At 38.3% G+C, this 27745-nt stretch overlaps 1 protein-coding gene across 11 annotated transcripts in view; it reads right to left on the bottom strand.

Moving 5' to 3' along the window:
• Window positions 1-27745, bottom strand: part of RBM20 (RNA binding motif protein 20) — a 110643-nt gene that overhangs the window by 12401 nt on the left and 70497 nt on the right. For 9 of the 11 annotated variants that reach the window (XR_013393196.1, XM_028730314.2, XM_028730310.2 and 6 more), the window contains exons 2-9: window positions 14014-15151; window positions 10361-10422; window positions 9597-9688; window positions 7932-8023; window positions 6692-6835; window positions 5024-5155; window positions 3364-3443; window positions 1744-2434 (exon numbers count right to left, since the gene is read on the bottom strand). Coding sequence is in view for 10 of the 11 variants with exons in the window: in XM_028730314.2 (XP_028586147.2) it covers window positions 1744-2434; window positions 3364-3443; window positions 5024-5155; window positions 6692-6835; window positions 7932-8023; window positions 9597-9688; window positions 10361-10422; window positions 14014-15151 (2431 nt within the window). In the remaining variant the exon portion in view is untranslated. Of the gene's footprint in view, window positions 1-1743; window positions 2435-3363; window positions 3444-5023; window positions 5156-6691; window positions 6836-7931; window positions 8024-9596; window positions 9689-10360; window positions 10423-14013; window positions 15152-17654; window positions 17807-27005; window positions 27131-27745 lie in introns of those variants that run through there. The other 2 variants (XM_028730316.2, XM_028730312.2) reach the window with 2 other exon arrangements.

Below are 27745 nucleotides of genomic sequence, written 5' to 3'. Positions count from 1 at the left end.
GACAGAGATTGTCTATGGGTGAAGACAGATGTAATATAAAAAGTGAACTTACATTGCATCCCTCATTCATGATGTGAGCCCTCTTCCTCCCACCTTCAAAATTTGATGGATGGATGTACATACCAGAAAATCAAATGCTGATTTAGTGGAGGCCTCGTCCACACTTCCACTTGTCCCGTGCCTAGAAAGCATGGGTCTTGGCAGTATTCTGCTTGACTCACGCTTTCTAGGCATGGGTCTGAGCAATTTTCCCCTTGCCCTACTGCTTTCCCAGGGAAAATCTGCTCTTGAGTTCTAAATAAGTACAAACGGGAATGTGCAGAAAACCCAATTGTCACTTGCTCCAACTGAGTTCTAAAGAGCAGTTTTCCCTGGGGGAAAGCAGTGGAACAAGAGGAAGTGTGGATAAGCTCTCAGTATTGCCCCTTCTCCCAGGTTATCAGATGGGTTACCTGGTTTTGTTTTGCTTTTTTAGAATTAGAGAGCTGCAAGTGCATCTATCAATCCATTCATTGTGTTATTTGAACACAAATTATAAACTACTCTGGGTGTTTGACAGCAGGAAGCTTTATTGATAAAATGATGAGATGCCACTCAACCAGTGCTAGACACAGCCAGATTTTTCTGCAAGCCTGGAGAACCCCTGTTTTTTCAGAGCTAGACCCCTGGAGAAGATTACTACATTCGGATTTAACACAGTGCTTCCGAATTCAACTTGCTTGCTGCTGTAAAATTGTTTTGTCTGTCTTCCCCTAATTCTTTTTTTTTTACTGCACTCTGCAATCCTCACCTCTTTGTGAACTTAAGCTGATCTTAGGTTCCCAGCTACAAAGAGCAAAATAATAATGCTTAATACTGGAGTTATCAGAAGATCCAGACAAGTCCATTCACTGTAAAATTGTACTGTAGGAATGCATGTTCGTAACTTGTACAAATTAAGGTAAGGATTTGCTATTTTAAAATGTCACAAAATCAGTTAAAATGTCACAAAATCAGTGAATTACCTTCCACATTATGACAGTTATGAAATAAAAATGAATGTGATCCAGTTCTCAGGACAGTAATTATAATGGGAAATGTTGTAAAAGTAATTTGATTATAATTACTGTAACAGTAAGTCACTTCTCAGCATAAGTAATGATACACTGGGCAGGGATATACAGCTGTACTGAACATTGCAGTAAATAGCTTTATGCAAATTTTATCAAATGTGACTGCTGTTCCATAGTGATAATCTGCACCAGGAATTCTAAATTAAACTGTTGCAATATGTTTCTTGGGTATTTTTTTCTATTCTATTCCATTGGAAACTTTAGCTTGTATGTCCTTGTGATTTTACTTAACAACAACATTTGCTCCTAATTTCAAATCCCTTAATTAACAAATAAACACCACACAAATTCTTAAATAGTCAGTTCCGTTGAGGTTGTTCACTGGCAAAATGACAAAGTGGTGACATATAATCAACACAACAGATACACACACAAAAATAATAATAATATGTAATATAATAAATAGAATAGAATAGAATATACACTAGGAGGTGATGCCTGCAACATGGGCGGGGAATTATTTAATCTGATTTGTAGAAATAGGCAAGGAGAGACGGTGTTGATGGGAGTCTAATTTACATCTGTGCATGTTCATTCTGTAAATTAACACCAAGTTATTTTATAGAAGAGGTACTTTTAATTACAGTGTGTCTCATAAATTTTTCCAATAGTAACTTAAATCACTTATTACCTCATTTTCAGTTCCTGTCCCTGTCTTCACATTAACTCTTTCAGCCTCATCAGGTACTTCTTCCTCTGACTTTTTATCAGAATCCTTGAATTTTTCCTTATCACTTTGCTTTTGCTTGTCAGGGACCTTGTTGGGTTTCTGTTCTAATTTTTCTTCTCTTGTTGGATCTTCACAGTGAGAATGCTTGTGTTCTTTCAATCTTGCTTCTTCCTTCCTTTTACACTTTGGAGCTGTATCCAGTGTCTGTTTTGAATACTTATCGGATTTTTGCTTTGTTGGTTTCCTATAATAGTCTTCTTCTCTGTTCTTATATCCAGGCAAACCATGAATCCCCTTTGCACTTGGTGACACCCCTCTTAAATATTTTTCTCTGTAGCTTCTGGTTCCTTCAGAACGTTCTTCCGAGTCTAGTTTATCCAAATGGCGCACATAATGTTTTCTCTCATGCACCCATGTGTCAGTTCTATCTCTTGTCTCTTCCCCATTCTCTCTCCAGGGCATTGATTCTCTTTCTTCCTCCCTTCGGGAATATGAAGACTGATCCCATTGCTCTCTCCCATTTCCCCAGTCTGTCCAGTTTGTGCTCAGCGGACTATGTGGGGAACTGCAGGAAGTAAAGCTTGGAGTGTGTGATCTTGGGGAAAGAGAACGGCTTATAGGGCTGCGAGACCGAGGCCTTTCAGGTCCATATCTATAACACAAAGAAAAAGAAGGATGCTACTTATTATTCTTATTGTTGCTTTATAATAGTTTTATAGTATTTTATACCACTTTTCAATCACAAGACAGAAACACCAAAGCAGTTCATACCATTGTAAAACATTACACTATCCAGTAACAATCTTAAGGACATTAAGATTTGTTCACATAACCAAACAATCTGATGATTTTGAACTGAATGCATATCTAGCCATCTACATATATTAGCTCTAGAGAATGACTAAAATACCTTAACTACAAGTACCTTAACTACAAGTAAAAAGATAATTTATGAGTTCATCTACTAGTTTTTTGTCTTAACTATAGACAACAATAAACAGGAAATAATATAAAGTGGATTAATATTTTATTTAAAACTGGTATTTCACAGTGTCTGTGCATTTGGCATTTTCTTCTTGAAAATTTCAGAAACACGTTGTAGTTTGTGCTCAGCAGATTTTACTGAGAATGTCGGTATTTCAGCATGCATTTTCTTAACACAGTGGTACCTCGGGTTACAAACGCTTCAAGTAACAAACTCAGCTAACCCAGAAGTAGTACCTCGGGTTGCGAACTTTGCCTCAGGATAAGAATGGAAATCACGTGCCAGTGGCGCAGCGGCAGCAGGAGGCCGCATTAGTGAAAGCACACCTCAGGTTAAGAATGGTTTCAGGTTAAGAATGGACCTCCAGAATGAATTAAGTTTGTAACCCGAGGTACCGCTGTATAGCAAACAATTTTTAAGTCTCTTAACTTTTCAAAAAACACATTTCAAATCAAAAAAGTAAAAGCTGTTGTTCCTAGCTTTAGACTTGCAGAAATGTCTCCTGTCTGCCTATTTTTGTATTATCCAAAAGCATCTCTGTTCTATAAAGCAATCTCAGCGTCTTTCTGCCATCAACTGTTAACATTGTGTAATACCTGTCTGTCTCCCGCAACATGTCCCGCTCCCTCTGAGAATGGATGTCTTGGATTATTGCTGCCACATTCTTACCTGGTTTCTAAGCCAAATATAAACATACAGATTAATAATCGTAAATAAGCTTCACACTTCAAGCTATTTAAAGAGAAGCACTGGTATGAATATTTTCAATTATTTTATTATGCTTACTTTGCAGAATGCTATGACTTAGTTTCTTACTGTTGAATAAGAGAAAACTAATCAACTAAAAACAATTATTCAATTGGCAAGAAACCATTTGGTTAAAGAAGTTGCTAAGGACAGTACAAGATGGTGGTGCAGGCAGCAGCATAATACCTGACATTGCATCAGTCATGTTGCTGCTGCAAACCAGGAGGCAGAGGAGAAGGAGCGAAGAGGGCACAGTGCATTTGCAGTACACCAGCCTTGCCCCTGCTGGTAAGCAGGAGAGATACGGTTGCAGGTCAAGTGAGTCCGCTGCCCCACTATAGCATCCATTGCTGGCTAGTGGCTTTACATTTCCACTCAAACTGCTGAGAAATTACAGCTATTAAGAGCCCTAATAGACATATTATTTAGACAATATTTATATGGCATAGTATCTCATCCTGTGGTTAGTTTCAGACAGGGCTTTTTTCACCTTTTTTTAGGGGGAGCACCCACCCCAAGTTGTTGACCTGAGTGCTGTGCCAACCTCTGCCTCTGTTGGCACCGCCACACTACAGAGGTTCCAGAACACACAAGAGAGGTGCCGATACTCAATTCCGCTGACCTCCGGCTGAAAAAAAGTCCTGGTTCAAGATTTACTACAGTCTTGAAATAGGGTGGATATGAGTGGCAGTGTGGTTGACCTAAGTCCCAGATTTGGCTGTTCGCTGGAACAGACACATGGAGCCTACAGAACTGAAGCAGCCATGCAGCTGAAGCTACCATTCCACATTACAAGTACCAAACTGATCATCTTCACTTGGCATTTATTCTTACCCACCCAACATTCTATTCAGCCCACACTCACTCCTTTCACAGCAGGCTCATACTGAGCACATGTGGGCGACATACTTATGAGAGCCCACTGACTAACACTGGCTACAAAAATGCCTTTTTAATAAAAACTACAAACATGTCACACAACTCATCAGCAATGGCACAAGCTACACGTTTCCGTTGATATATTGTTTACAGAAAAGCCCCATAGATAAGGTTTTGCTGAAATCTTCTCTACACATGAGTTTATTACCTAGAGTGGTTAACCATCAATCCCAATTACCAGGGAACACAGGGTCTGTGAGGGGAATAGGGGTCTTCTAACAACTCTCAGCACTCTTAACAATCTACTGTTCCCAATGATTCTTTGCAGGAAACCATGACTGTTTAAAATACTATGATAGCTCTTTAAATGTATAGACAGTACAGATGGGGTCTATGGGAGAAATCAGGGGTCTTATTTGTCCAATACTTTAGTCTAATACTCAGTCTAAGCAGAAAAGGCAGGCTTGCCCAATAAATGATACCACAGGTATATAAACAATGACATGGTAAAGGGGAAAACAGTAGAAAAGAATTTATGAAAGCTTATCTGAAAACAACATACTAGCAATGAAAGCAGTTGAACAACTAACACCAAAATTCACAGAAAGACAGGATAACTAATTTATTTACCTTCAACTGAAGTTCTCTGTATCTTTTAGACATTCTAATGAGCAATTTGTCATCATTTATCATTGCAGGTTTTTCTTTGTAGTACTGCACCATAGCCTGAGCTGCCTCAGTGTAGGCCATTTCTAGAAAAGCCTGTTATAATACAGAAACTGTATTAGTAAAAAAAGAAAAACACGACAAAAACTGCATCTTCATAGTATATTAAAGTGAAGATCATTAGAATAAATAGTAAGATTATCTTAATATATTGTGATATTTATGTGTTGATAAGTAGACACACTTATTTCTCTTCTAATCAAGTTATATGTGTGTGTGTACACACACACACACACACAGGCATAATTTTAGTTACACAGAAAGACAGGACACCAGTATCTTCCACTGATATGTAAAAGAAAGTAGCATGGTAGATGCATCTTGTAATCAGGGATGTTGAAAGGACAGTCTGCTAAGATTTCCACATTTTACTAATGGTTCAAGAGCCTTGCCCTCCTTTGCATCTAGCCACACAAGGAAAAATATATCCCAAGCCCTGTGAAAGATTTCAAGTAATTTTCATGGGACCCGGTACAAAAAAATTAGCAGAACGGAAACTCATAAATGTGGGTTTTAAAAAAATGGTAATTGATTTTTACAGTTTAACTATAAGCTATATGCAGAAGGAAAGGAACATTGGCTTCATTTACACATCATGGTAATCCAAAAAGTGGTTTACTGAAGCTGTGCAAACTGGTGCATTCTGGAGAGCAGCCTGTATCCACTTTGCCTTGGTCCTTTGAGCACAGTGCAGCAGCTAAATAAAGGTGTGGCTTAGCATGTCATCTGAACTGGGGATTGGGTTTAAAGTTTCTCTTCCTTAACCATGATAGGGGTTGGGAGAGAAATTTGGTTCACTTTGCATCTCAATATGAACCTACCTAAATCACATTCCTTAAAACAACATGCACACTGAAACAGCCTTCCTTCAAATTTCACACTTCTGGATTTCACAATGCATTTTTCCAACCAAATAATGTGTACAAAAATGTTTATATTAGGAGAAAGCATGCCTAGTGAAAACAGCATACAAAAATAGTTATATAAGGAAAAACTGCTTCCAAAAATGTATGTCTATCCAGATAAAGGCCAAAATTGCATCCAAAATGTGTATTATCGGGAGAGATGTGCAATACAGTTCTGATGAAAGTTACTGAATAAATTTGCAAACTAGTGTGAAAATGTGGAGATGCAAACTTTAGGTAGGAAAAATGAGAAATTGAGAGACACAAAATCAACAGATTTATCCATCCTTAAGACTGACTCTTAAGAGTAGACAGGAAAACCTAACCTATACAAGGATGTTCTCCACTGAGAAAAGGTCACTAAAGCCACTAATCTCCTACGATGCAGTCCTGTGTTTGCTTGACAAAGTCCCTGTAAAATATGCAGGCATCTGAAAATACAATGATCTAAACTAGGCATCTGAACTAGAGTATACACAATTCACCTTAAAAATAAAACAAGCAATTATTCTGGAAGAACTAAAGAGCTAACTACACACAGTCACTTTTGAAATACCGGTAACTACTGCACTTTAAGAAAATGCAATTTATGTTAAAAACTCAAACAATACATTTACAGTACATATTTGTGCTTTTATAATAGCAAACAATAAAAAGAAGGACATACTTGATTGGTGGATTTCATAAGGATGTAATTAGTGACTTTTCCAAAGGGAAGTCCAAGATTAATAACATCATTCTCTGTACAGCTTCCTTCAGGGAGATTACAAATGTGTACTACTCGACCTGGTGTACTTTTCCTTTGTGACAGCTGAAATTGTTAAAAATAAATGTATATACAGATATCTAAAACAGCATCCAACTAGACACATACTTTAAAAAACCCTCTTTCTTAACTTGCACTGTATAGGAATACAAGCCTTAAAGGCAAATCTATGTGTTGTCTTTCTCCTGTAATCCTATGCATTCATTTCATATCTCAGGCATATCAGTTTTCCATACACTGCTCAAAATACATTAAAATCAGATCTAGTAACAATAAACACCTTGATCAACAGTTAGGACAGAATGGGATTTAAGTCTATCATAGCCATAATTATACTACTGTAAATAGTTAATATGAACTATTTGCTGTTGTTATTTCTTATACACTGACTTTCCTGTCTCAGGGTGGCTAACAATAAAAAATGCAACATTAAAATGAAGTTGAACCATAAAACAATGGAGCCCCCACCCTGCCTCAGGCTTACATGAGCGACAAGGTAGGGGCTCCCTTACACGGAAGGGTGAGCAGCTGTGTGCACCTCAGTGGAGAAGTTTAAAGGAGCCCCCACCTAGCCTCTGGCTTGCACAAGCTGGAGGTGGGGCGGGGGCTCCATTATACTTCTACATTAAGGCACACACAGCTGCCTTCCTCTCAGTGGAGAAGTGCCAGGCAGTAGGAGCAAGCTGCCTCATCCCTGGGCCCACAAAGCCCCGGGGTGAAACCGCCTTAGTTCCAAGCTGAGGCGGTTTCACCCCTGCGCCTTGCAGGGCTGGGGATGAAGCAGCTCACCCCTCCCTTCTGACATCACAATGTAGCACCAGATCACGATCTTTGGCTGGTGATACATTGCAATGCTGAAAACCTAACACTGCACAGCTCTACAGGATGCTTTTAAAGCCTTTTAATTTTATTTTCTACATATCACTTAACTGGAGAGGAAGCATATACATGAATGTGGAAGGAGTATGGGCCCAGCCCTGGGCTACATACAGGCCAGCAATTAATTCAAAATTAATTAGAAATACTGTTAGATCATTCAAGTATATTCAATTATATTGTTTTAATGCTGTTAAAGAAAACCCTGATGTTCACTAAGAGCTGAATGCAGAACTATACTTAGTACATTGTGTGAGATACTCACATTTACTCCGGATGGTACAGAAGAAAACGTAGAACCTGGCTGGCCAAATGAAGCTGTAGAGTTGTATGATGTCCCCACGTTTAAAGTGTAATCTAAACAAATAGAACGTATTTAGTGACAACCCAGAAATTTGTTTGATGTACAAAAAACGAAGAAGTGCTACTTTCTTAAATAACTAGTATCTTTCTAACATTGGGAAAACAAATCCTATCTGTCACAGCCTTTCAGGTTCATGGAGGTATAAGCCCATCCTACAAAGCAGTCTTTCTCTAATGATAGGCTACCACTGCCCATGATTCTCTGGAGAAATTCTACAAATAGAGGGTGAGCTGGGGTGATTTCCTGAGCCCAGTGAGGCATCAAGTCAAAATGAAATATCCATCATGGTCCTGTTTCTGCTGGGCAAGATGAACATAAGGAGAACCCTGCTGGAACTGACCAAGCAACTATCTAGTCAAGAATTCTGTTCTCACAATGGACAAAATGCCTATGGGAAGCCCACAAATATGAAATGAGCGCAGCATTCTCTTGTTATTCAGAACTGGTATTCAGAAGGCATAATACTTCTAATCCAAGATATGTAGCCATTATGACTAATGGCCCCTGATAGCCCCATCCTCTGTGATGATTTTTGTTTAAGCCTCTTTTAAAACCATCTAGCTTGGTTGCCATCACCAGAACATTTAGTATCAAATTCCATTGGCTAAGAATGTGTTTAGTGTGCTCCATAGTTTAACTATGCATTGTGTGAATGATGATGTACTTCCTTTGGTCTGTCCTGAATCTCCCACCATTCTGATTTATTCACTGTAGCACCATTGTCTGACCTTGAGACGTGCTATTTGTTGTTTTTAGGATCTTTGTTGGAAAAGACAAACAGCCAAGGGGGCACAGCAGTCTGATTCAGACTTTCCCCATGCCTGTCTTCAGATTTTTATTTATTTTTTAAACAATTTTTCAACTTTAAAGTTTTTAGAGTGATGAACAAGTATTAAAAATAAATCTACATATAAGAAATCTCAATAAATTTAAATATATAAAAACTGAAGTAATATAAAATGGCAATAAAATGCAGATAAACCAACAAATTCAATTGAAGTAAAGCAGTAAAGTATACAAAAATAAACACATCGTCAGCCAGCAGTCAGAGGAATAAAACCAGACTTACTATTCATTATAAAGGCTTAGATTCATTTAAAAGATTTATTAGAGTACAGTGACAGAGCTATGGGGCGTTCTCCTTCGGCTGTATGCATGATTTGGGTGATAGGTGGCCTCGTGGACAGATGATCTAGTTCATTTGCTATCAAAAATGTCTGGATGGGCTCAATCAGAACAGCTATAAATATATCCAAATAGACAGTATATTTGTTCTTTATTTATATATTATTGCATAATGCTACATTATTGCATAAAGCTCTTTTTTGTTTAAACTTTGAACAAAAATACATTAACGTATAGCTAATATTATGTCATGTGCGAATAAACATACAATTAAACGTAACCCTGCTTGCTGCAACAGTATGCCAACTAAAAAAAGGTTAAGGATGCAATCCTATGCTCACTTACCAGGAGTAAGTCTTGTTCAACTCAAAAGGTCTTACTTCTGAGTAGACATATATAGGAGTGCACTGTTAATTATATATTTTTAATATTGTAATTTACCTTCGGAACCAGAAAGATTAAATGCAGATGTGTTATTTGGAGAAGAGTGCAGCATTCCTTCTGCTGAACTTAGCACACACCGTATGTTGGAACTAAAAAGAAAAAAAGGTTGACATTCAGCAAGACAGTAGGAAAACTGGAAAAGAGCTTGGCCTAAATACGCAAAGTTATCACAGAAACTCCCCTGCTCACTACCAGAAATTATTCTGTTATTCCAGGGACATTACATCACTGACGTATTAGGACTGCTTTGTAGGGCATTTGCACTATTCGTTTCGCTTCAGCCTCCTCAAGAATGTCAACCCATAAGGATCAAGCATGCAAATGAAGTGGGAGTGGCAAAATATTGGTTAGGATTGTCAAAAATAGCATAAGCCAGTGTGAAGCTATGGGTTTCAGATGGAAATTGTATCTGGAGATAGCATGCATTCCTTCTGCTTCCAGTAAGAACAGCAGTATGTGTGCAAATACATCTGTCTTGCAATATAGTTGTTTTGCAAGACAAATAATTGGACCTCGGTACTCTAGTCTACATCTTGATGTCATTTGTCATGCATGCATTGTCTGTAGAAGATTCGAAACACATACATTCATTTGCAAAAGGTTCCTGTGTTCATTTACTAGAATTTACATCCACACAGTATTTATGGTTAACATGTTTTATGATTAGATCACAACTCTAATTCAAGAAGCATGTACAAGAAACTAAATAAAACAGTAATATAAGTCACAAACCAGGCACAAAATTGTTTCTTAACACTCACTTCTCTGAGAAAGCAATGCATTTTTGAATGTGAAGATTTCCTTTAATATGCTGATCCCAGTCCTACATAAAAATAGTGAGAAAATATAATAAAATTGTGGGAAAATAGAAGAAAACATGTGCAGCCGCATTTGTTATAATAGGCCATATGAATGGCTGTATTAGAAGTTTCTGGGGATTTTTGTTTTTGTAGAAAATTCCATACTATTCCAAAATTTGACATGAAATTACTCCAGATGAAACAAATCTGACCCACTTAAACTCTGCAAACATGCACTATGCAAGTATCCAGGCCCATAAATTCCTAGCCATAGCTGGAGTCCACAAACTGCCAAGCCCTACTGCTGTGCTCCTTCCAGTGACTCTACTCTGGCTGAATTAAGCTGTTCCAACAGCTGCTGGAATTGCTCATCCCATTCACAGCAATATCACTGGAGGAACACTGAAACAGGACAGGACGTTTTCTGAACCCCTACTGCGGACGGGGGTTTTGTATGTGAAGGAGCCATATCTGCACAAAGGGACTGACTGATCCACCTAAATCCATCCCACTTCAGTCTTGCTGGTGCTCAGTTGTAGGTTCATTCTGTCCCATTTTCTTATTTATTTATTTCATTTGAAATCACAAGGTGGTGTACAATAAAGAATACATTAAAATTACAGTATGAATTAAAGCAGCAGTCAATACCTCAGGGTAGACATACAATTAACAAATACAGCAACTAATGGACAGCAAGGTGCAAACATTATTCACTCATTAATTCATATTATGCTTATTTTTTGAAAGAATACACAAGAAGTCTACATTTAAATGGTGTGTATTTTGTACACGCTTTTAACATAAACTGCTCAATTTTCAATGCATTCATTTGTAAAATAAACATTTTGTATGTGTCACATAAGATATTGCTTTCATGCATATTTCTGTGCAGTGAAACTGCATCTCAACTGCATCTGAAGAAGTGTATAGTCAGACTGGGAGTTACATTCTTATCCACAAGCAAATTAGGAGCGCTAGATCAGGTTGAGCAACTGTAAAAGAGCAAACCAGACAAATTCCTCCTCCATGCCTATCTGCAGAGTGCCCTACAGTGCAGCAGAACTGGTACTCAGGCTTTTTGTTTTTAATTGCAAAATACAAGAACTAAAAAAGCCGTGTGACAAGAAATCTCCTGACTGCAATATTTATGTTTTTTAAAAGGACATATAAGGGAGGTTGAGTAAAATTAATGTAGAGAAAATTTCTGAAGTGCTGAATATACGGTACTTTGAGTGCCCACAAATGTTTTTAAAAAATATTTATTTCAATGTATGTGACATTTAAAAACAAACACAAAAAAATCTTTGTTCATTTACCAAAATTTCCAATAAGGAGAGTTATTGACAACAAAGATGAAAAATATATCAACCCTGAGATATGATTCTTTTCTTAACATGTCAAATTATGTATTTACTGATTATAATAATATTAATTTCTTACCTATCCGTCACCTTAAGGTATCACGGAAGGTTACAACATTAAAAACAGTTTATTTCTCACCATACTGGGGAACAATCTGGTATAAATCACTTACAAATATGAATCAGGCTCCAAGTACATATCACCTGAGGATAAGGAACTGGTACCAGAAGCTGGTAGATTTACTACAGTACCATGGCAAGATAAGAAGCTAGGTTGGGACAGACATTTCTCTCACCAAGTTTTGTTCTAAAGGATACACTTTTCCTAGCACCAGAAATGTAACTCCATTAGTATTAATATTTTCTTATGGAGGAAGTTCATCATTTCACAAAAACAGCCATCTTGCAAAATAAAATAACATGGCCTTACTTGTGACAACTGGATGAGAGCAGAACCTAGCTATTGCAGAATCGTGATTAATTTATCTACTATTTTAATATCTGCTCTTCGTGAAGCGGTCTGACAAATCATTGAAATACTACAGCTCTTCTCCCCAAAGTGCTTCAGATATAAGGAAAGTTCTACATTTATAATCCATCGGTGTGTATAATAAATTTCCTCAGTGTACAACTAACAGAATGTACTGTTTTTAATATTCAGTTGGAAGCCGCCCAGAGTGGCTGGGGAAACCCAGCCAGATGGGTGGTGTATAAATAATAAATTATTATTATTATTATTATTATTAAAGCATATTTAGCTTGAAGCAAGCCCCGCTAATTTTAATGGCTAAATCTTCTTAGGATTGTAGCCTTTGGGTGATATTTAACAATGAATGAATAAATTTATTACGGTCATAGACCAGAAGAAAAGAAAAAAAAAAAAACATACAAGGCAACAGTAGTTTACGAGGGAATGATGGTGTCAATTAAAAGTTGTAAAATTATACATAAAAACAATACACATATGCACACACACCCACACACACACACATATATACTCATATATGCACTACAATATATGTATAGACTTAAAAAGGGGGGGGGCTTGTCCAGGGGTCAGATCTTTTACTTTTTTACAACTAATGCCCTCCGCTTGATCGCGGCCGCAGAAAACTTGGCCACTTTCAGTGTTACTTCTGGGTTTTTATCTCCTAGTAGGATTTTCAGCCGCTGAGATTCAGATCGACCTGGAAATTTCTGAACGATAGGGGAGATAAACAGTGACCTGATATCCCCGTAAAGGTCGCAGTGTAACAACACATGTGAAGCCGTTTCCACCTCCTTCAGACCACATGGGCAAACTCGTTCAGCATAGGGTGTGCCCTCGTATCTGCCCTTTAGTAAGGCAGATGGCAGTACATCAAATCTGGTAAGGGCAAACGCCCGCCTATATTTTGCGATTTGTAGATCCAGCAAATATGGGGTTAGATTAAACCCTTTTCCATAATCTTGGATAGCTGGATATTTATCTATCTTGCTCATATGGTCCTGAAGCTCTACATCTCCTATTCGCTGGCTCACCATCATTTTAGCCTTTTCAAAACCTGAGGCTATAAGTTCTTGTGGGGAAAGCCCCAGGCCCTTCAATTTTTCATAAAGCGACAATCTCCATTTAGACTGGAACGGGTCTAGTAGAGTCAATGGAGCCACTCCCACTGGGAAAAATATGAGTTTTAGCCAGAAGTGAATCTTCAGGATCCATATCCTGGCATTAATAGGGAGTTGACCTACCTCCAGCCTAATGACAGTGTTGGAGACACAGGTAGGTAACCCTAGTAGGGAGCGGTAAAATTTAGTTTGTACAGATTCCAGGGACTTGAGTTTTTGACAATTAAATATCTGGGTGCCATACATCAATTGTGGAAGTATTTTTGCAACAAAGACCTGGGAGGCAGCAGGAACATATTGACCTCCTTTTCTGTAAAAGAATCTTATGATAGCTCTGAAAGATCTTTGCGCATTTACAATGGAATTCTTAATCTGATGGCACCATTCATTCATTCATTCATTCATTCAACAAAGTTTTACTCAGAGAAACCTACTGAATGAATGGACACAACATAGTAGTGGTCATTCATTTCAGTGGGTCTGCTCTTGAGTAAACTTGTAAGACCCATGTAACAACCCACAAATACACAGACTAAAAAAAATCTAATAACAGTTACACAACTTATGTCAGGAATGCCTTGGAGTTAATTTAATGAAACACACTTCCAAGTACTAGAAAGATGTCCAGTTCTCCCCAAGACGTACCTTTAGATCAAAGACCTTCTTATCGCATAAGTTGCAGATGTGAGGGAAGCAAACAGGTGCTATACTATGAAAGTCATTTAGCTCATGAGACTGAAGAGGTCTCACTGACAAATCTGCTTCCTGCTTCTGTCTCATTCGTGAGTTGCTGAAATTCTGCTTACTGCTTTTGGTTCTGCTGAAAGGAAGTGGAGCGCCAGCACTGAACTTTGTGTCAGGCGTTGGTTCTTCAGGGTTGTAGAGATCGTTTCTTATTTCATATGGGGCACTTGTTGATGGCCACATGCTGGCATTGGGCATGGTGTCAGGCTTATTTTGGCTAGGAAAAGTAGAAGGATTTTCCCACTGCTTTGTTTCTGTTTCATGTATTACAGAACCCGCCTCGCCTTTTTGATTTATAATCTGATGAGAATTATGTGGATCAGCAGCAAAAGTCAAAGTCTGTACACCAGCTGTATGCTGGCCTTTAGAACTCACTCCATAAAAGTCTTTCTGAAATCCTGGATGGTTGTCATGCTTACCAAAATGACCATCATAGGTTCCAACTCCAGAAGAAGTTGGGACTGAATGAGACGCAGTGGTCACAAAGCCATGCTGGCTGCACTGTTCCGCATCAGAGGGAAATACTTGTTTACCATAGTCATAAAATCCACCTGTAGCAGAGGAGATGCCAGACTTATTTAGTCCCATAACTACAGCCTGTTGTCCAGCTGTCTGAGATATTACACCTCCAAAAGGATTTATGACAACAGCATTTGGGTTTTGATTTTGAAGGTTATTTACAGGCCCCAGAGTTCCACTCGGTACTGCCAAAGCGGGGTTTTGTGCTGGAAAATGTATTCCACCAGGTGGGAATCTAGAGTTGGTAACTCCAGGCCCTCCAACATGTCCCTGAGGAGCGTTAAACATGGATGGATGTCTTAATTGGTTGAACAGAGGCTGAGACATGGCCACTTTGGAGAGAACTTGATTCAGGACAGTTGCAGCTGCTGTGTTGTTGGTGACTGCTGTCTGAGCCAATTTTAGCCTGTGCAGGGTAAGCTGGGCTTGCAGCTGAGCAAGCTGAAGACCTGCAGGAGAAGGAAGCAGAGGATTCGGGGTGCTGACAGAGAACAGATTCTTGTCCAGAAGCTTGGCAGCACTGCAAAACAACAGGCAATAGTTTTAGTTTAAATTAGTAATTTAACAGTAGACCCTTGTCACCATGACTAAGTGCTAAGATGCTACCCATGATATCTATCCTTGCTAAACCCCTGGAAGGAAGGGAAGTGATTTATGACATACTATTAACCCAGCCCATCCCCTAATGTGTCTGGAACTATATTCATTTCAGTTATGATGCTAAAGGCAGATCAGTGTTTCAAAGATTTAAAAAGAGGCTTATGTTCATTTGGGACCCAAGCCAAAAAAATATGTGAAGGTCAATGGAAGGACTTCATTGAATCCAGTGGGTTTTATTATAAGCCCATTACTGAGCAGTTAATAGAAGGGCACTTTCCTTGTAACAAATAAGCCAGTGAAAATTAAATTTGCCCAGTATAAGAAGCCGGTCAGTGCAGGTCAGCTTTCACCAACCTGGTGTCCTCCAGATGTTGTTGGACTACAAGCATAGCTGTCAACTTTTCCCTTTTTTAAAGGGAAATTCCCTTATTCCGAATAGGATTCCTCGCAAGAAAAGGGAAAAGTTGACAGCTTATGACTACAAGTCCCATCAGTCCCAGCAATATTAAGCTAAATGGGTCAATGGTATGACTCAGAAGAAGGCAGCTTCCTAGTTTCTTAAGGTACCAGATATTCATTGCTATTGCACAAGCAGAATTGTCACTGTTTCCAATGTATGCTCAGGCAGGAAGGGGAAATACACATGACAAAAATTACAAAAACGGTGTTAAAACGACAGACAGCAAATATAGAGCTTTAGTTTTAGCACTGCTGGGTGCTGGACTAGATGATGTTCAGGGTCCCTCCCAACTCTACAATTCTATTACTGTATTCTATAATCCAGGGCTAGTGTAAAGTGCCATTGATTAAGGCATGGATGTGGATTGAAGGGGCAAGCGTCCTTCCCTGTGCCAACCATGTGCAACTCACACAACTGATTCCCTGTTTCACGCAACCTGCCCAACAGCATGTTCCAGTGGTGTATCTGAGATGTTCTGCCAGTATTATCTGCAATGGCAGTGATGTATCAGGTGTTCTGCCAGTCCAGTGAGGCTTCTGTCAAGTCCTTTAGCCCTTCAACTATAGGCTATCGTGTTTAGGATTATGCCTTAAGGCTTTGAAGGATCAGCATTTGCTTATTAGACTAATTCACACACCACTCTTACTTTTAAAAATCCCAGAGCAGTTTACAAATCACACCCAAATATACAATTAAAACCATAAAACCATATTCATCCTTAAAACAGCTAGTAAACACATCCATTGACTACTAGATTAGGAACATGATAATGGTTTTTTCCAAGAATGTAACTACTGACCACTCTTCACTAACCCTCCCCACCCAAGGGCATTTTGGAGATGGGCTTCTGGTTCAGGATTACTGGTCAACTGGGGTTCAAGGGACTGAGAATGTGTCCCTTGAAAATATAGGCACGGCAAATTGTTTCATTGTTTGCTATTACTGTAATTACTATAAGCATATAGAATAGGAATGGCTTTCTGGCAAAAGTTATTTGCAAACAAATGTTTATTTTAACCAACTATATTAGTTTAATTATTGTTCTCATGAAATGCCTATTTGTAGGGAAAATTTACTCAAAGTATACAAAGAATTCACAATATAACATTTATGTGTGTGTTTCATTTAAAACAGGAAGCTGATCTGACATATTTTGGAGGGGAAATTGATAGCAGTTGAGTGCCAAGTAAGGAACTGATGGAACACAAATGACTATCCTTTGTCATTCCAACCAAGTTACATATCACCAAATCCAAGATATCTAGCTTATACTATTATTGCAAGTTATACTCTGTGAGCAATACATTCTATTGTTCAAACGAAGGCAGTTAGATGCAGAGGAATGAGTGCAGCTGCTTTTCATATCTGCAACATTGTTTGTTGGATTTTACACTGTTAACTGCCTCATTGACTTGTGCCATAAATAATCAGCATGCTTCAAATGGTTGTTCTCCGTTTCCATGATTAGTTACACTACTTATAATGCTGAAATGAACAAGAATGATGAGCCAAACAACCAAACGTGGATTTCAAAAGCAAATTTGATTGTAATTTTCCTGTCTTTCTTCATCTGCACTTCTTCTGCTATCATTAATACTGGCAGATGAAAATTTAAACCATTTACTAAACAGGATTGCCAGATCTTCACTCAGATATGGCACTTATCTCTTTCAGAGTTCTATAGTGAAGAGAGGGCGTAGCCATTAGGCCTTCATCCTTGCTATCCCACTGTCCCCTTTACCCCTTCACAGATAATGAAAAACTAGAAATCTGTTTCTAGGGAAATAATTAAAAGGTCAACTTCAGGCATGGTAAGGAACCAGTTAAGAAATCAGCTAATTGAAACAACAAATTTCAATAATGGCAGTGCCTGGAAAAATAAAACAGCTGCTTAAAAAAGTATTGAACTATTGATGATTGAAAGTTGAACTCCTAAACACAAGTTGTACTGAATGGGACTTACTTCTGAGAAAATATGAGCTGTCCTATGGGTAATACAGTGCAATGTCTCATATGGAACTGCAATTTCAATTCTGCTTTCAACTGATTGAAGAATACCAACTGGAAGAATAATGGCTTAACAGTGGTAAAGGGAGCTGGTGTTGTAAGGAACTTCACTGATGAGCAATGAACCAATTAAATAACACCACACTGGAAAATGACATGATTATGAGGAAAGGAATATTTCACACCCAACATACAAAATCTGGACTAGAAAGAGGGCATATTTATTGCCAGAAAAATAAAACTCAAGTTGGTACAAATGATTTGTAATGCAGTTATGCAACTTCGTATCAGTTGAACATGCTCCAAATAACTGGCTTCACTTTATTTATTAGATAAATAAATAATATTTTCCTTTCACAGACACCCCACCACTTAGCATTTCAACTGATTTCATGAGAGTTTAACCTTAAGACTTGCTTACAAAAGGTAGATACAAATAAGATACTACACATTCATAAACACCAACTTGTTTCTGCTTGGGCCAAGGCTTTCTCCCATCAACCCATCCAACCTATAAAAAAAAACGAATGTCAAGATTGGAGAGTGCTCAGCTTTACAAGATTCAAGCCATTATGTACCAAACCTTAGCGTCCCAACATATGTGATTTGATCGGAAACTCCCATGCATGTCATTACTCCTACTAGAGAATTAGGCACACTCATGCCGAATTATATGCTATGAAAGATAGACTGTGTAGCTGGCATCTGGAATGCTACATTTTATACTTTGCTATGTGGGTATCACAACAATTACAACTATTGTTTTATTCCTTATCCATATTCTGCTAATCATACCAAATGTTTTTTAGGCAACTTGACTCAAATGTGTGTTAATGAACATGAAATGGTAATTTCAATTTTAAAAGTGGAGTTTGAATTACCTTTTAATTCCTTACTATTTTAGAAGAGCAAATAATGTTTCTTTAATTTGACCAAACGAAAGTGCATGCATTAGCAGGCACAACTCAGACTAGTTCAACAGCTGCAGTGGCAGTCTAAAACTTTCTACTATCTGTGAGATTCATGGAATGGGCACCTGAGAGATACAGTAAAATCATTCATCTCTTCTGCATGCTGTCATAGTAAGTCTTGAATGCACCAGGGGCTTTCCACACCATAAATAAATAAACCAGTTAATCTGAGAGGGCTGATCCATCCCTAAGGACATTGTTTTAGAATACCAAAATTTCATTACAGGAGCAAAATGAACAACTCAGCGGGTAAGGATAGTGTGAAGATCAGCTTCAGTTGCTAAAGCAAATACGAGTCTGCTTAGTAGCAGAACAGAAGGTGAGGTTGTGTCCCTGTGGCAAAATGTTTGGGTTGTTTTGTGCAGCTGTTTTAGAGTACAAGTGACCTTTGCAGCACCCAGACTTTGGAATTCCCTAACTAGGAAGGGTTTGCTTTTGCTTGTTTCCTATGTAATGGCCTTGTGCCACAGCCTTTCGAGGCTGAATTTTCTTTTCTTTTGCTTTTTTGCTGTCCCTCCAAGTGTGGAAGCTATTTTATGGGACCAGTCTTTATTTGATATATAAAAGAAGTCCCCAGCACAGACCACACATATTCTTTTTTTAAAAAATGCATGAGGTGGGGAAATACATTTTAGTCTGTAACAGGTACGAAGTTTAAGGTTAGACTTAGACTACTTAGCAAAAGGCCTAGATCAGACTACTGAGAGATGGGTAGCAGCAGGACAGGAAAGGGATTTCCTTGGGGTGTTTGTTTCATCTCCTTGTAGCTCACATTAGTTGTGGAAAAATTGAACAATATGTCATGCAGAAAACTGCAAGAGGGAAGTGGATAGGAATCTGGAGACATGAGAAAGGCTGGATTTAAAGTAAGCCTGCTGAAATGAACATTTTGTGATTATTATTATATTTCAGGCTTATATTTGTCTATTGCCATTTTCATTCTGTCATCATCATGATTAATATTGATGCAACCATTTTTCAAAATACTAAAAATATGAAAAGTCAATATGGCTTGGGCCCAAACTACCTGAAAGATTGTATTTCCCTATACAAACCTGCTTAAGATCCTTGGGTGAGGAACTTCTCTTGGCTGCATCAATCATAGAAGCACAGAGTGACGCAAGAGACAGCCTTTTCTGTGGCTGCTCCCATATTGTGGCATTTCCTCCCAGGAGGTTAGACTAGCTCCCTCTTTCCACTGCAGACGTCTGATCTCCTTGGAGACCAAGAGATGTGACAACAGACTGCTCTGCCTCCTTTCTTTTAGCAAATGTTTTGTGCCACTGGGGAAGTGGTACTTCTGTATTGATTTGTTTTGTTTTGGATGTTGTATGTGATGCCAATAAAAGGTTTTACGAATATGGAATATGAATATGGAGCTCCCTCTTTGTTATCCGTCTGCTGGCAGCTTAAGACCTTTTAATTCAGACAGACCTTTGAAAATTAAGGTGCAGATGATGCTGATCACTAGGCTGCTGTTATGGGAAACTGTTTTTAATTGCTCATTCTAAATGTGTTTGGATGTGTTTTAATTATTGCTTTTAGCTAGTTTTTATTATTTTGTATTTTATAATGTTGTTTTATTATTTTATATTTTAAAATGTTGTAAGCCACTTTGAAACCCAATTTAAGAGAAAGGCGGGATATAAATTTATTAAATAAACAACTAATTGCATTTTGGAAAATTGTGGATGTATTTCTTTTGATACATACCACACAACCAGTGCAGCTGAGTCACTCCACCACTTCTGTCGCCATTAACATTCAAGAACCTATAGTTGTTTATGGTAAGTTATCTAGATCTCTGGATTAGTAAAGTAATCCCTTCTGTGAAAGTGATGAAAAGCTAAGCAGAAAATATGCCCCTTCAAACATTCAAATAATCTGATGATTGCTTATTCAAAGCCAAAATAAATAGCAAATTAAGTAGTTGTGCATGTGCTTTAAAAAACTATATTTCTATTTTTAGAAACAAAACATCTTTGAATAACATTTGTAGAATGATTGACTTCAACTGGTGGGCTGACCATTAGGTAACAGAATATTAAATTAGTCTGCAACCTAGTTGTCTTGCAAACCACACTGTAACTAAGATAGTAGGCATTGCATTTAATTATTTATCCCTTTAAACCAGAGCTTTCCAAACTGTGTGTCACAACACGCTAGTGTGTTGGCTGCAGTGTGTAGGTATGTTGCGCGTCCTGCGGCTGGAAAGGGGTTAGTTTAACCTCCAGTTTGCTAGTAAAACTGAATTACGGGGTTGCGAAATGATGCAAAACTGAATTACTGTGTCATGAAATGATGCATGTCTAAAAAGTGTGTCACCAACATGAAAAGCTCTGCTTTAAACAAATATGAAGAAGGGATCAGAGGAATCAGGCCTTTGGCTGATTTATATTCTACAGCCTTTTAAATGTGTTTGTGGGAAGGGGAGGGGTTATAGTTTTAACTATTTACTTGTGTTTTTACCTTGTCTTTTATGACATGAACCTCCCAGAGATTTTGTGATGAAGGGCAGTATATAAAATGAATGAATGGGAATCAAGCCTTACATCCAATAATTCACTATCAGCAGGTGTGTTTGGAATTTTCACAGGGAGTCTAATCAGATTCCCAAACCAGTGACAGCCTATAATGCTAAACTAGTACCGGTACATATTTCTGCAAGGAAGGGTCTGAAAGGTAAACTCAAAACTAGTTCCACAATAAGGATTAGGAGGTGATGGCAGTTAACACTGTACGAAGTACTTGTACATAAATCCGCTGGCTAACGCAGATGGTAATGTTTAACTATCATGGACATAGCACTAATTTTAACAACATGCTATCTATTCAACACACCACTTCAAAAATTGGCAGCATCTCATTTTTTCCTCTCTCTGAGCAAAGTCTACTTCCTAGCCAGTGAATGATGCTGATACGGTGCCAACTGTGGAAATACTACACTTAATCCAGACCATCCTATTCTTATGATAATTAGGGTGCTGTTGTTTTAAGTTAACACAGATCTTAGTATTTTGGATATGTGGGATGCCTCATTCATTCAAAATGACAGATGATAAGTCACTGGCTTCCCTACCCATTCTCCCTACTACATGACTGTGGATATTGCTATAAGGAATTTTACCTACAGTTGTGATTGGCTTTGCATTGCGGGCTGTGGGCTTTTTTCCTCCTCTATGCATGACTATGATTTGTTCTTTAACAATAATAGAGTAAATCGCTCTATGATTTTGGTCCCATTATACAGTTTTAACTTTATTCCTTACAAGGAAGGTATTGGGACAAATATATATAAGGGTTAAGTGGGGGTGGAAACCCTGGTCCCCAATGGAGATCCTCTTAAGCGATCCTGCCATTTTGCTTCTTAGTCCAGGTCCAGCTCAGGGTCTGGCATGCCAGCTATATCTCCAGGTTCACAGGTTGCTTATAGAGGAGTGGACCCAATATGCCAGGCGTTCTTATCAGCATTGTGCTAGTAAGGGGGCGGGGGTTGCATTTGCCAGCAGGTAGGCTGCCTGATGGCGGAATCCTTGCACTGCCAAACTCAATGAGCTGCAATAACCTTAACTGTTTATCCTATGTGTAGTCTTTGCTCCTGGAAAATGAACTCTATTATGCTGGCACAATAAAATACAAACAGCAGTACAGTGGTACCTCAGGTTACATATGCTTCAGGTTACATATGCTTCAGGTTTCAGACTCCGCTAACCCAGAAATAGTGCTTCAGGTTAAGAACTTTGCTTCAGGATGAGAACAGAAATCGTGCTCTGGCGGCGTGGCGGCAGCAGGAGGCCCCATTAACTAAAGTGGTGCTTCAGGTTAAGAACAGTTTCAGGTTAAGAACGGACCTCCAGAACGAATTAAGTACTTAACCCGAGGTACCACTGTACTATTAACAAAGTTTTTAAAAGCTAACTGGATTTCAATTGCTGTTGAAAATTCTGCTAAACAGAGCAGTCTGAGCCTAGTGTCTCGGGGAAAACAAAACAAATGAGCAAAGTGAATTTGCCTAGAGAGGGAATTTCACATAAAACGTACTTTCACTGGTGGCCACACACATGACCTCTGAAGCCAGAAGCACTCAGAGAAGGCTTTCAAATGAAAAACCCCAATTGTTGGGCAGGTTTACATGGAAGAAAGCACTTCTTTAGAAACCCTGGCCCCACAACATTAAGGGCTTTCTGGCAAAAATCAACACCTTCTATTGCGCCTGGATACAAACTGGAATCCAGTGACAATCATTAACTACTGGGGAAATACGTTATTCATGGCAATTCCTGATTAACAACTACCAATTAACAATTTCTAATTCTTTTTACAGGCAGCTCCATATTTAGCCACAAGCAGCCCATGGGGGTCGTTTAACCGGCCCACGAGCTGCCCCCAAACCGAGCCGCCCACTCGGCAAGTCCCCGCGCACTATGCTAAACTGGCGCAGCACAGATGGGTACTCGCTTCCGCGGTGCCGGAAATCGCGTCTGCACATGCTCAGATGCTGAAAATCACGTCTGTGCAGACGCTGGGAATCGTGTTTGCGCAGATACAGATGCTGGAAATCGTGGCTGGAAGGATCTCCGCTGGAGTGAACCGGCCCAGGTGAGGTAAACCTTGCCGACCCCTGTTGTAGCTGTTGCAGTAGTGTTTGGTGGTTTATAAAATTGCTTATTTGCCACTGCCCAAAACAGCCACCTCTGCACCTGGACTTATTGAAGCAGATTAAATACTTAGGCCCCTAATCTTTCTTTTTCCACTCTCTAAACTGTTACAGTTTAAGTACAGGGAAAAATCAGGCCCTAGTTAAAATATTATACAGAAAATTTGGCCCCTTATTATGTCCTAACCAGAACTACATGCTTCCAAGAAACTGAGAAACATGCAGATTCTGAAGCAATTACAGATAATGGAAAATATGTTTAAGCTGTCATTCTATGGGCCCTCTAGTTCATCTTCACATTCATCCGCTCCTCTCGACCCCCGGCCAGAGGCCCAAACACTTAGCTTTCTTTTGTTTTTTAAAGTCAATGGGACATCTATAAGAAAAGTTAGAAAGCAAAATGTGGAGGCAACAGTATAAAGCTTATTACGTAAATACAGACGCCCAGCTGTTGTTATGGACACTTAGTCACCTAAGTTTTACTTAGAGCAGACACATTGAAATTAACATAACTAAATTAGGTTCATTGATTTCAATAGGTCTACTCTGAGTAAAACTTATATGAATTCCACCTTAATTTCAGCTGTGAAGGAATGTGAGACATTTCCTGCTAAAGAGATTCACTCCCAACAGGAGCAGCTTGCAGCAACACATACACAAGTCCAGGAACATACTGAATGAAACTGTGTGCCTTTAACAGCTGTGCAGCTGGCACAAATTAAAGAAGCAAGGCTTTTCTGGTCTGGAAATACAATTATAGGGAAAGCTTCACCAGTTGACATTCTGTCTGTCAGGCACCTTATCATTTGTGACCCATGATTTTTCATCACAACAGCTTGCAACATTCTGAATGCTAGGGGAGAAATTTCTGAGGAAGAACTTTTTATGAACTAAAAAGTTCGTTTGGATAAACTTGAGCTGAACCAGTTCCTTTTATAAAAGGAAAAACTGGAACTAGTTCCTTGTGGACAAGATGGACTTGAAATAGAACAAGCTACTTTTTGGAAACGAACTTTCAAAGCATGGCTCAGATGTGTATTTACCTTTACAATTTACTATGGGTTCAATTCTATAGGTGGAGAAGCTTGAAAGCTGGGGGCCAAACTACATGGTGCATTAGTTATTAACTGAGAATGGGATACCTACAAGAAGCCTTGGGAGCTATATAAAATGAGGCTGTGAGTGCATGTGATTCCCAAGCCACATGTTTCCTACCTGTTTGGTAGTGGGTGTTTAAATATCATGCTTTTGACTCTTTCCTAACAAAAACCAGCCAAGTGATGTTCAGGGCTGCAGAGAAGAAGGGGGGTTAAATCTTTCCTGCCAAAAATACTCCCTAAGTCTGCTATTTGCACATATTTGCTCTTCAGGGGCAAATAGCAGATTTAGCAGGAAAACAGCGTATTCTGTTCAGTGGCTGCATTTTGCCACAGAAGAGGCTAGTCCAGTCACAAACAAGCTGTTTAAATATGCTACTAACATATATAATACACTACAATGTTAAATTAAAAATTGGCTACTGCTTGCAGACTGCTGTCTTGCTTAGTCTGTGGCTTCATATACTGTAGCTGGTGAGCAGCTAGTGGCAGCCATGAAGTGAGACTCAGGATGTAGCTGATGCCTAGCAGAGACTTTTCCTGCCCAATGACTTTGTAGGGGCAGTAAACAAGAGGACCAGTGCTAGCTGAGCTGAGACTAAGAGAGCTGGTGGGGTGGGGAAGCAGTCCTCCCACCTTTAAACTGCAAATCATCTGTCTGCCTCACAGTTCCAGTAATTCTAAGGAGTAGTGCAGCGAACTGATCTCAGAGGATACATGCTCGACATCCCTAGTGAACTCTTTTCTCTTACTGTGTCCTAGGCTGATGGGAAGCAAGCATCAGGCTGTTTCTTTTCAGCATAACTTTCAGCTCTTGAGACCTGTGGTTTAGTCAGCAATGTCAGATAATTCTGTTGGATATGGAACTGTGAGCAAAAATTGCCCACAAGTTGCATGTTCATCCAAAGCCATGAATGGAAATCACACAAGTGAATATGAGTGATATTTACTATTACTGTTTCTGTGGTCCGCAAATGATGATAAATAAATACATCATTATCTGCATTGTTTTTGACATTTCCCTTCCTTAGAAATTAATTATAGAATAAATTGCATTAGTTTTGGCCATCACAGATAGTGAGATGAATAATGAGGGTTTTAATCGAAGCCAAATTGTAGCGGAAGGGAAACAGTGTTGACTTTGACAAACACAGGATGGGATGGAAATCCCTGCCTCCTTACATCCCTAGGTTTGGGGTGGAGTTAAAAACTAGCTTTCCTGCATATGCCAAAGGTCTCTCTCTCATATAAGGGAAACCCCTTCAGATCAGTACATGCAAACCTTACTAGTGACTGAAACTGTGTTAGTGACTGTGTTTTTTGATTAAGCATGTTTTTTTAAAATGTTCAAATCTGCCTGCTGCGAGTATAGAAACAAAGCAAATACATGATTGTACAGCTAAATAAAAAATAGCACCTGTTCCAGTGCTGTCCCGGTACAAATTACATAAATATAATTCACTGCAACTAACCATAAAATAAAGATTAGCCATTACTTTCTGAAACCACATTTTTGAATTACTCCTGAATTTGTAAACATATGCTAGCAATACTAAAAAATGAACCCATCAATTTCATATGAAATAGGTATCATAAATTTTAAAACATTTATTATACTGATATGTTCTCCTATTCCAGCTTTGATTGTTAACTACATGTAGATGAGATTCTGAAATATTACCGTTTTGTGTTGTTTATAAATTCATCATGTTATTTTTAATAACTACTACTACTAATAAAAATGTTTGCAGTTGCTGCTAGCAAAAATGATAACTGAGTATAATATGTTGAAAAGTAGACCTGAATTTTGTTCAAAATATCAAATTCCATAGAGTTGCGTGGGAAAGCAGCAGAAAGAGAAAGTAGCAAAATATTATTACCCCAAACTCTATCTCTCCAAAGAATTTTAGGTGAATATTGGTATTCCTTTATATTATGAAAATGCTGAAAAAAGTTTGGAAATGTATCAGTATTCCTATTAATCTAACATTAAAATAAATGCATTTATTTCTGCTGTAGTATTATTCTAAAACTGTGATGCAGTATACTTTCAGTTATGAGCAGTTGTCCCATGGAAATAAAGGAATTTTACGTATAACTGTTTAAGTTTACACTGTTTGTTTTAAGAAACGCTGTTCACAAATATATAAGATTCAAATATTAATAAAAAGAAATATACTTGTTTATAATTTTATAAGATTTCATAACTCTTGTTTTCCAGAAATGAAACATGAAAATCTCTATGTTCAGATAACTTAGGCTCATGTTTTATGATTCAGTTTCACTTTTCTCAAATAGTTCGATGCCCAGTGCCTAAATATCAACAAGTAAAATGTACACATAAAAACGCAATCCCTCGGTAATGTAACACATTTTTAAAACGTGACAAAATAATTTAACAGAACATTCAATTGTTAACTTCTGTTGTAACACAAAGTTTTGTTTCAATTTAAATTATAAACCAATCAGACAATTTTATACTACTGTCACTACTGTAAAGGGTGAAAGAACAACATTATGGAGATGATAGAAACCTGTTTCACTTCCATAACAGCAGACTGGATAACATAAGAGAATCTTACCTTTTGGAGCATACCAAAATGCAAATAATATATCGTTCTGATCATGAAAAAGGATAGTGAAGTAGTCATTTCTGGTGTTATACACAGTCTTGTAAAATTTCATTTACACGTTTTCCCTGCTTAAACAACACACACACACACACACACACACACACACACACACACACACACAGAGCTACATCCACGACTGGAAGATAGGTCACATGGCTCTGGGTGCCATTCTTATTGCATTACACATACTGAGTGTAAATGGCAAACAATATCAGTTGATGTTTATGCCATATGTTCCGACTCCTCACATTATTACCACCACAGCAGAGACATAATTCAAAGAATCCTGAAGAGGAGAGGATATTCTAGTTTAATAGATTCTGCATAGCAAAAAGGAATCAGTTTGCTTTTGAATAGGAAAAAAACACTGGAATGAATAAACCTATAAAGCTTAAAAGCAAGCACTGGAACATTTACATGGTACTCGATCGGCCAAATTGTCACCCGAATGTAGTGTTACCAAATCTCATATTTTAATACCTTCATTTATATTTATACCTCATACAATATACCGTACTTGTACACCATACATTATTGAACATGTTTTGTATTATATTCCGAATACATTCAGAAAGTGGCAGGAGATGCCCCCACACTCAATAAATATTATAGAAAAAATGAATACACTTGTGCTACTATCAGAATAAATATATGTAACCAGTAAGCATATATATTACTGAAGCTCTAAC

The sequence above is a fragment of the Podarcis muralis genome, chromosome 6 (assembly GCF_964188315.1).
Source record: "Podarcis muralis chromosome 6, rPodMur119.hap1.1, whole genome shotgun sequence".
In the NCBI taxonomy this organism is placed as follows: Eukaryota; Metazoa; Chordata; class Lepidosauria; order Squamata; family Lacertidae; genus Podarcis; species Podarcis muralis.
Note: the sequence above shows the minus strand (reverse complement) of the source record. Positions and strands in the feature narration are given on the sequence as shown.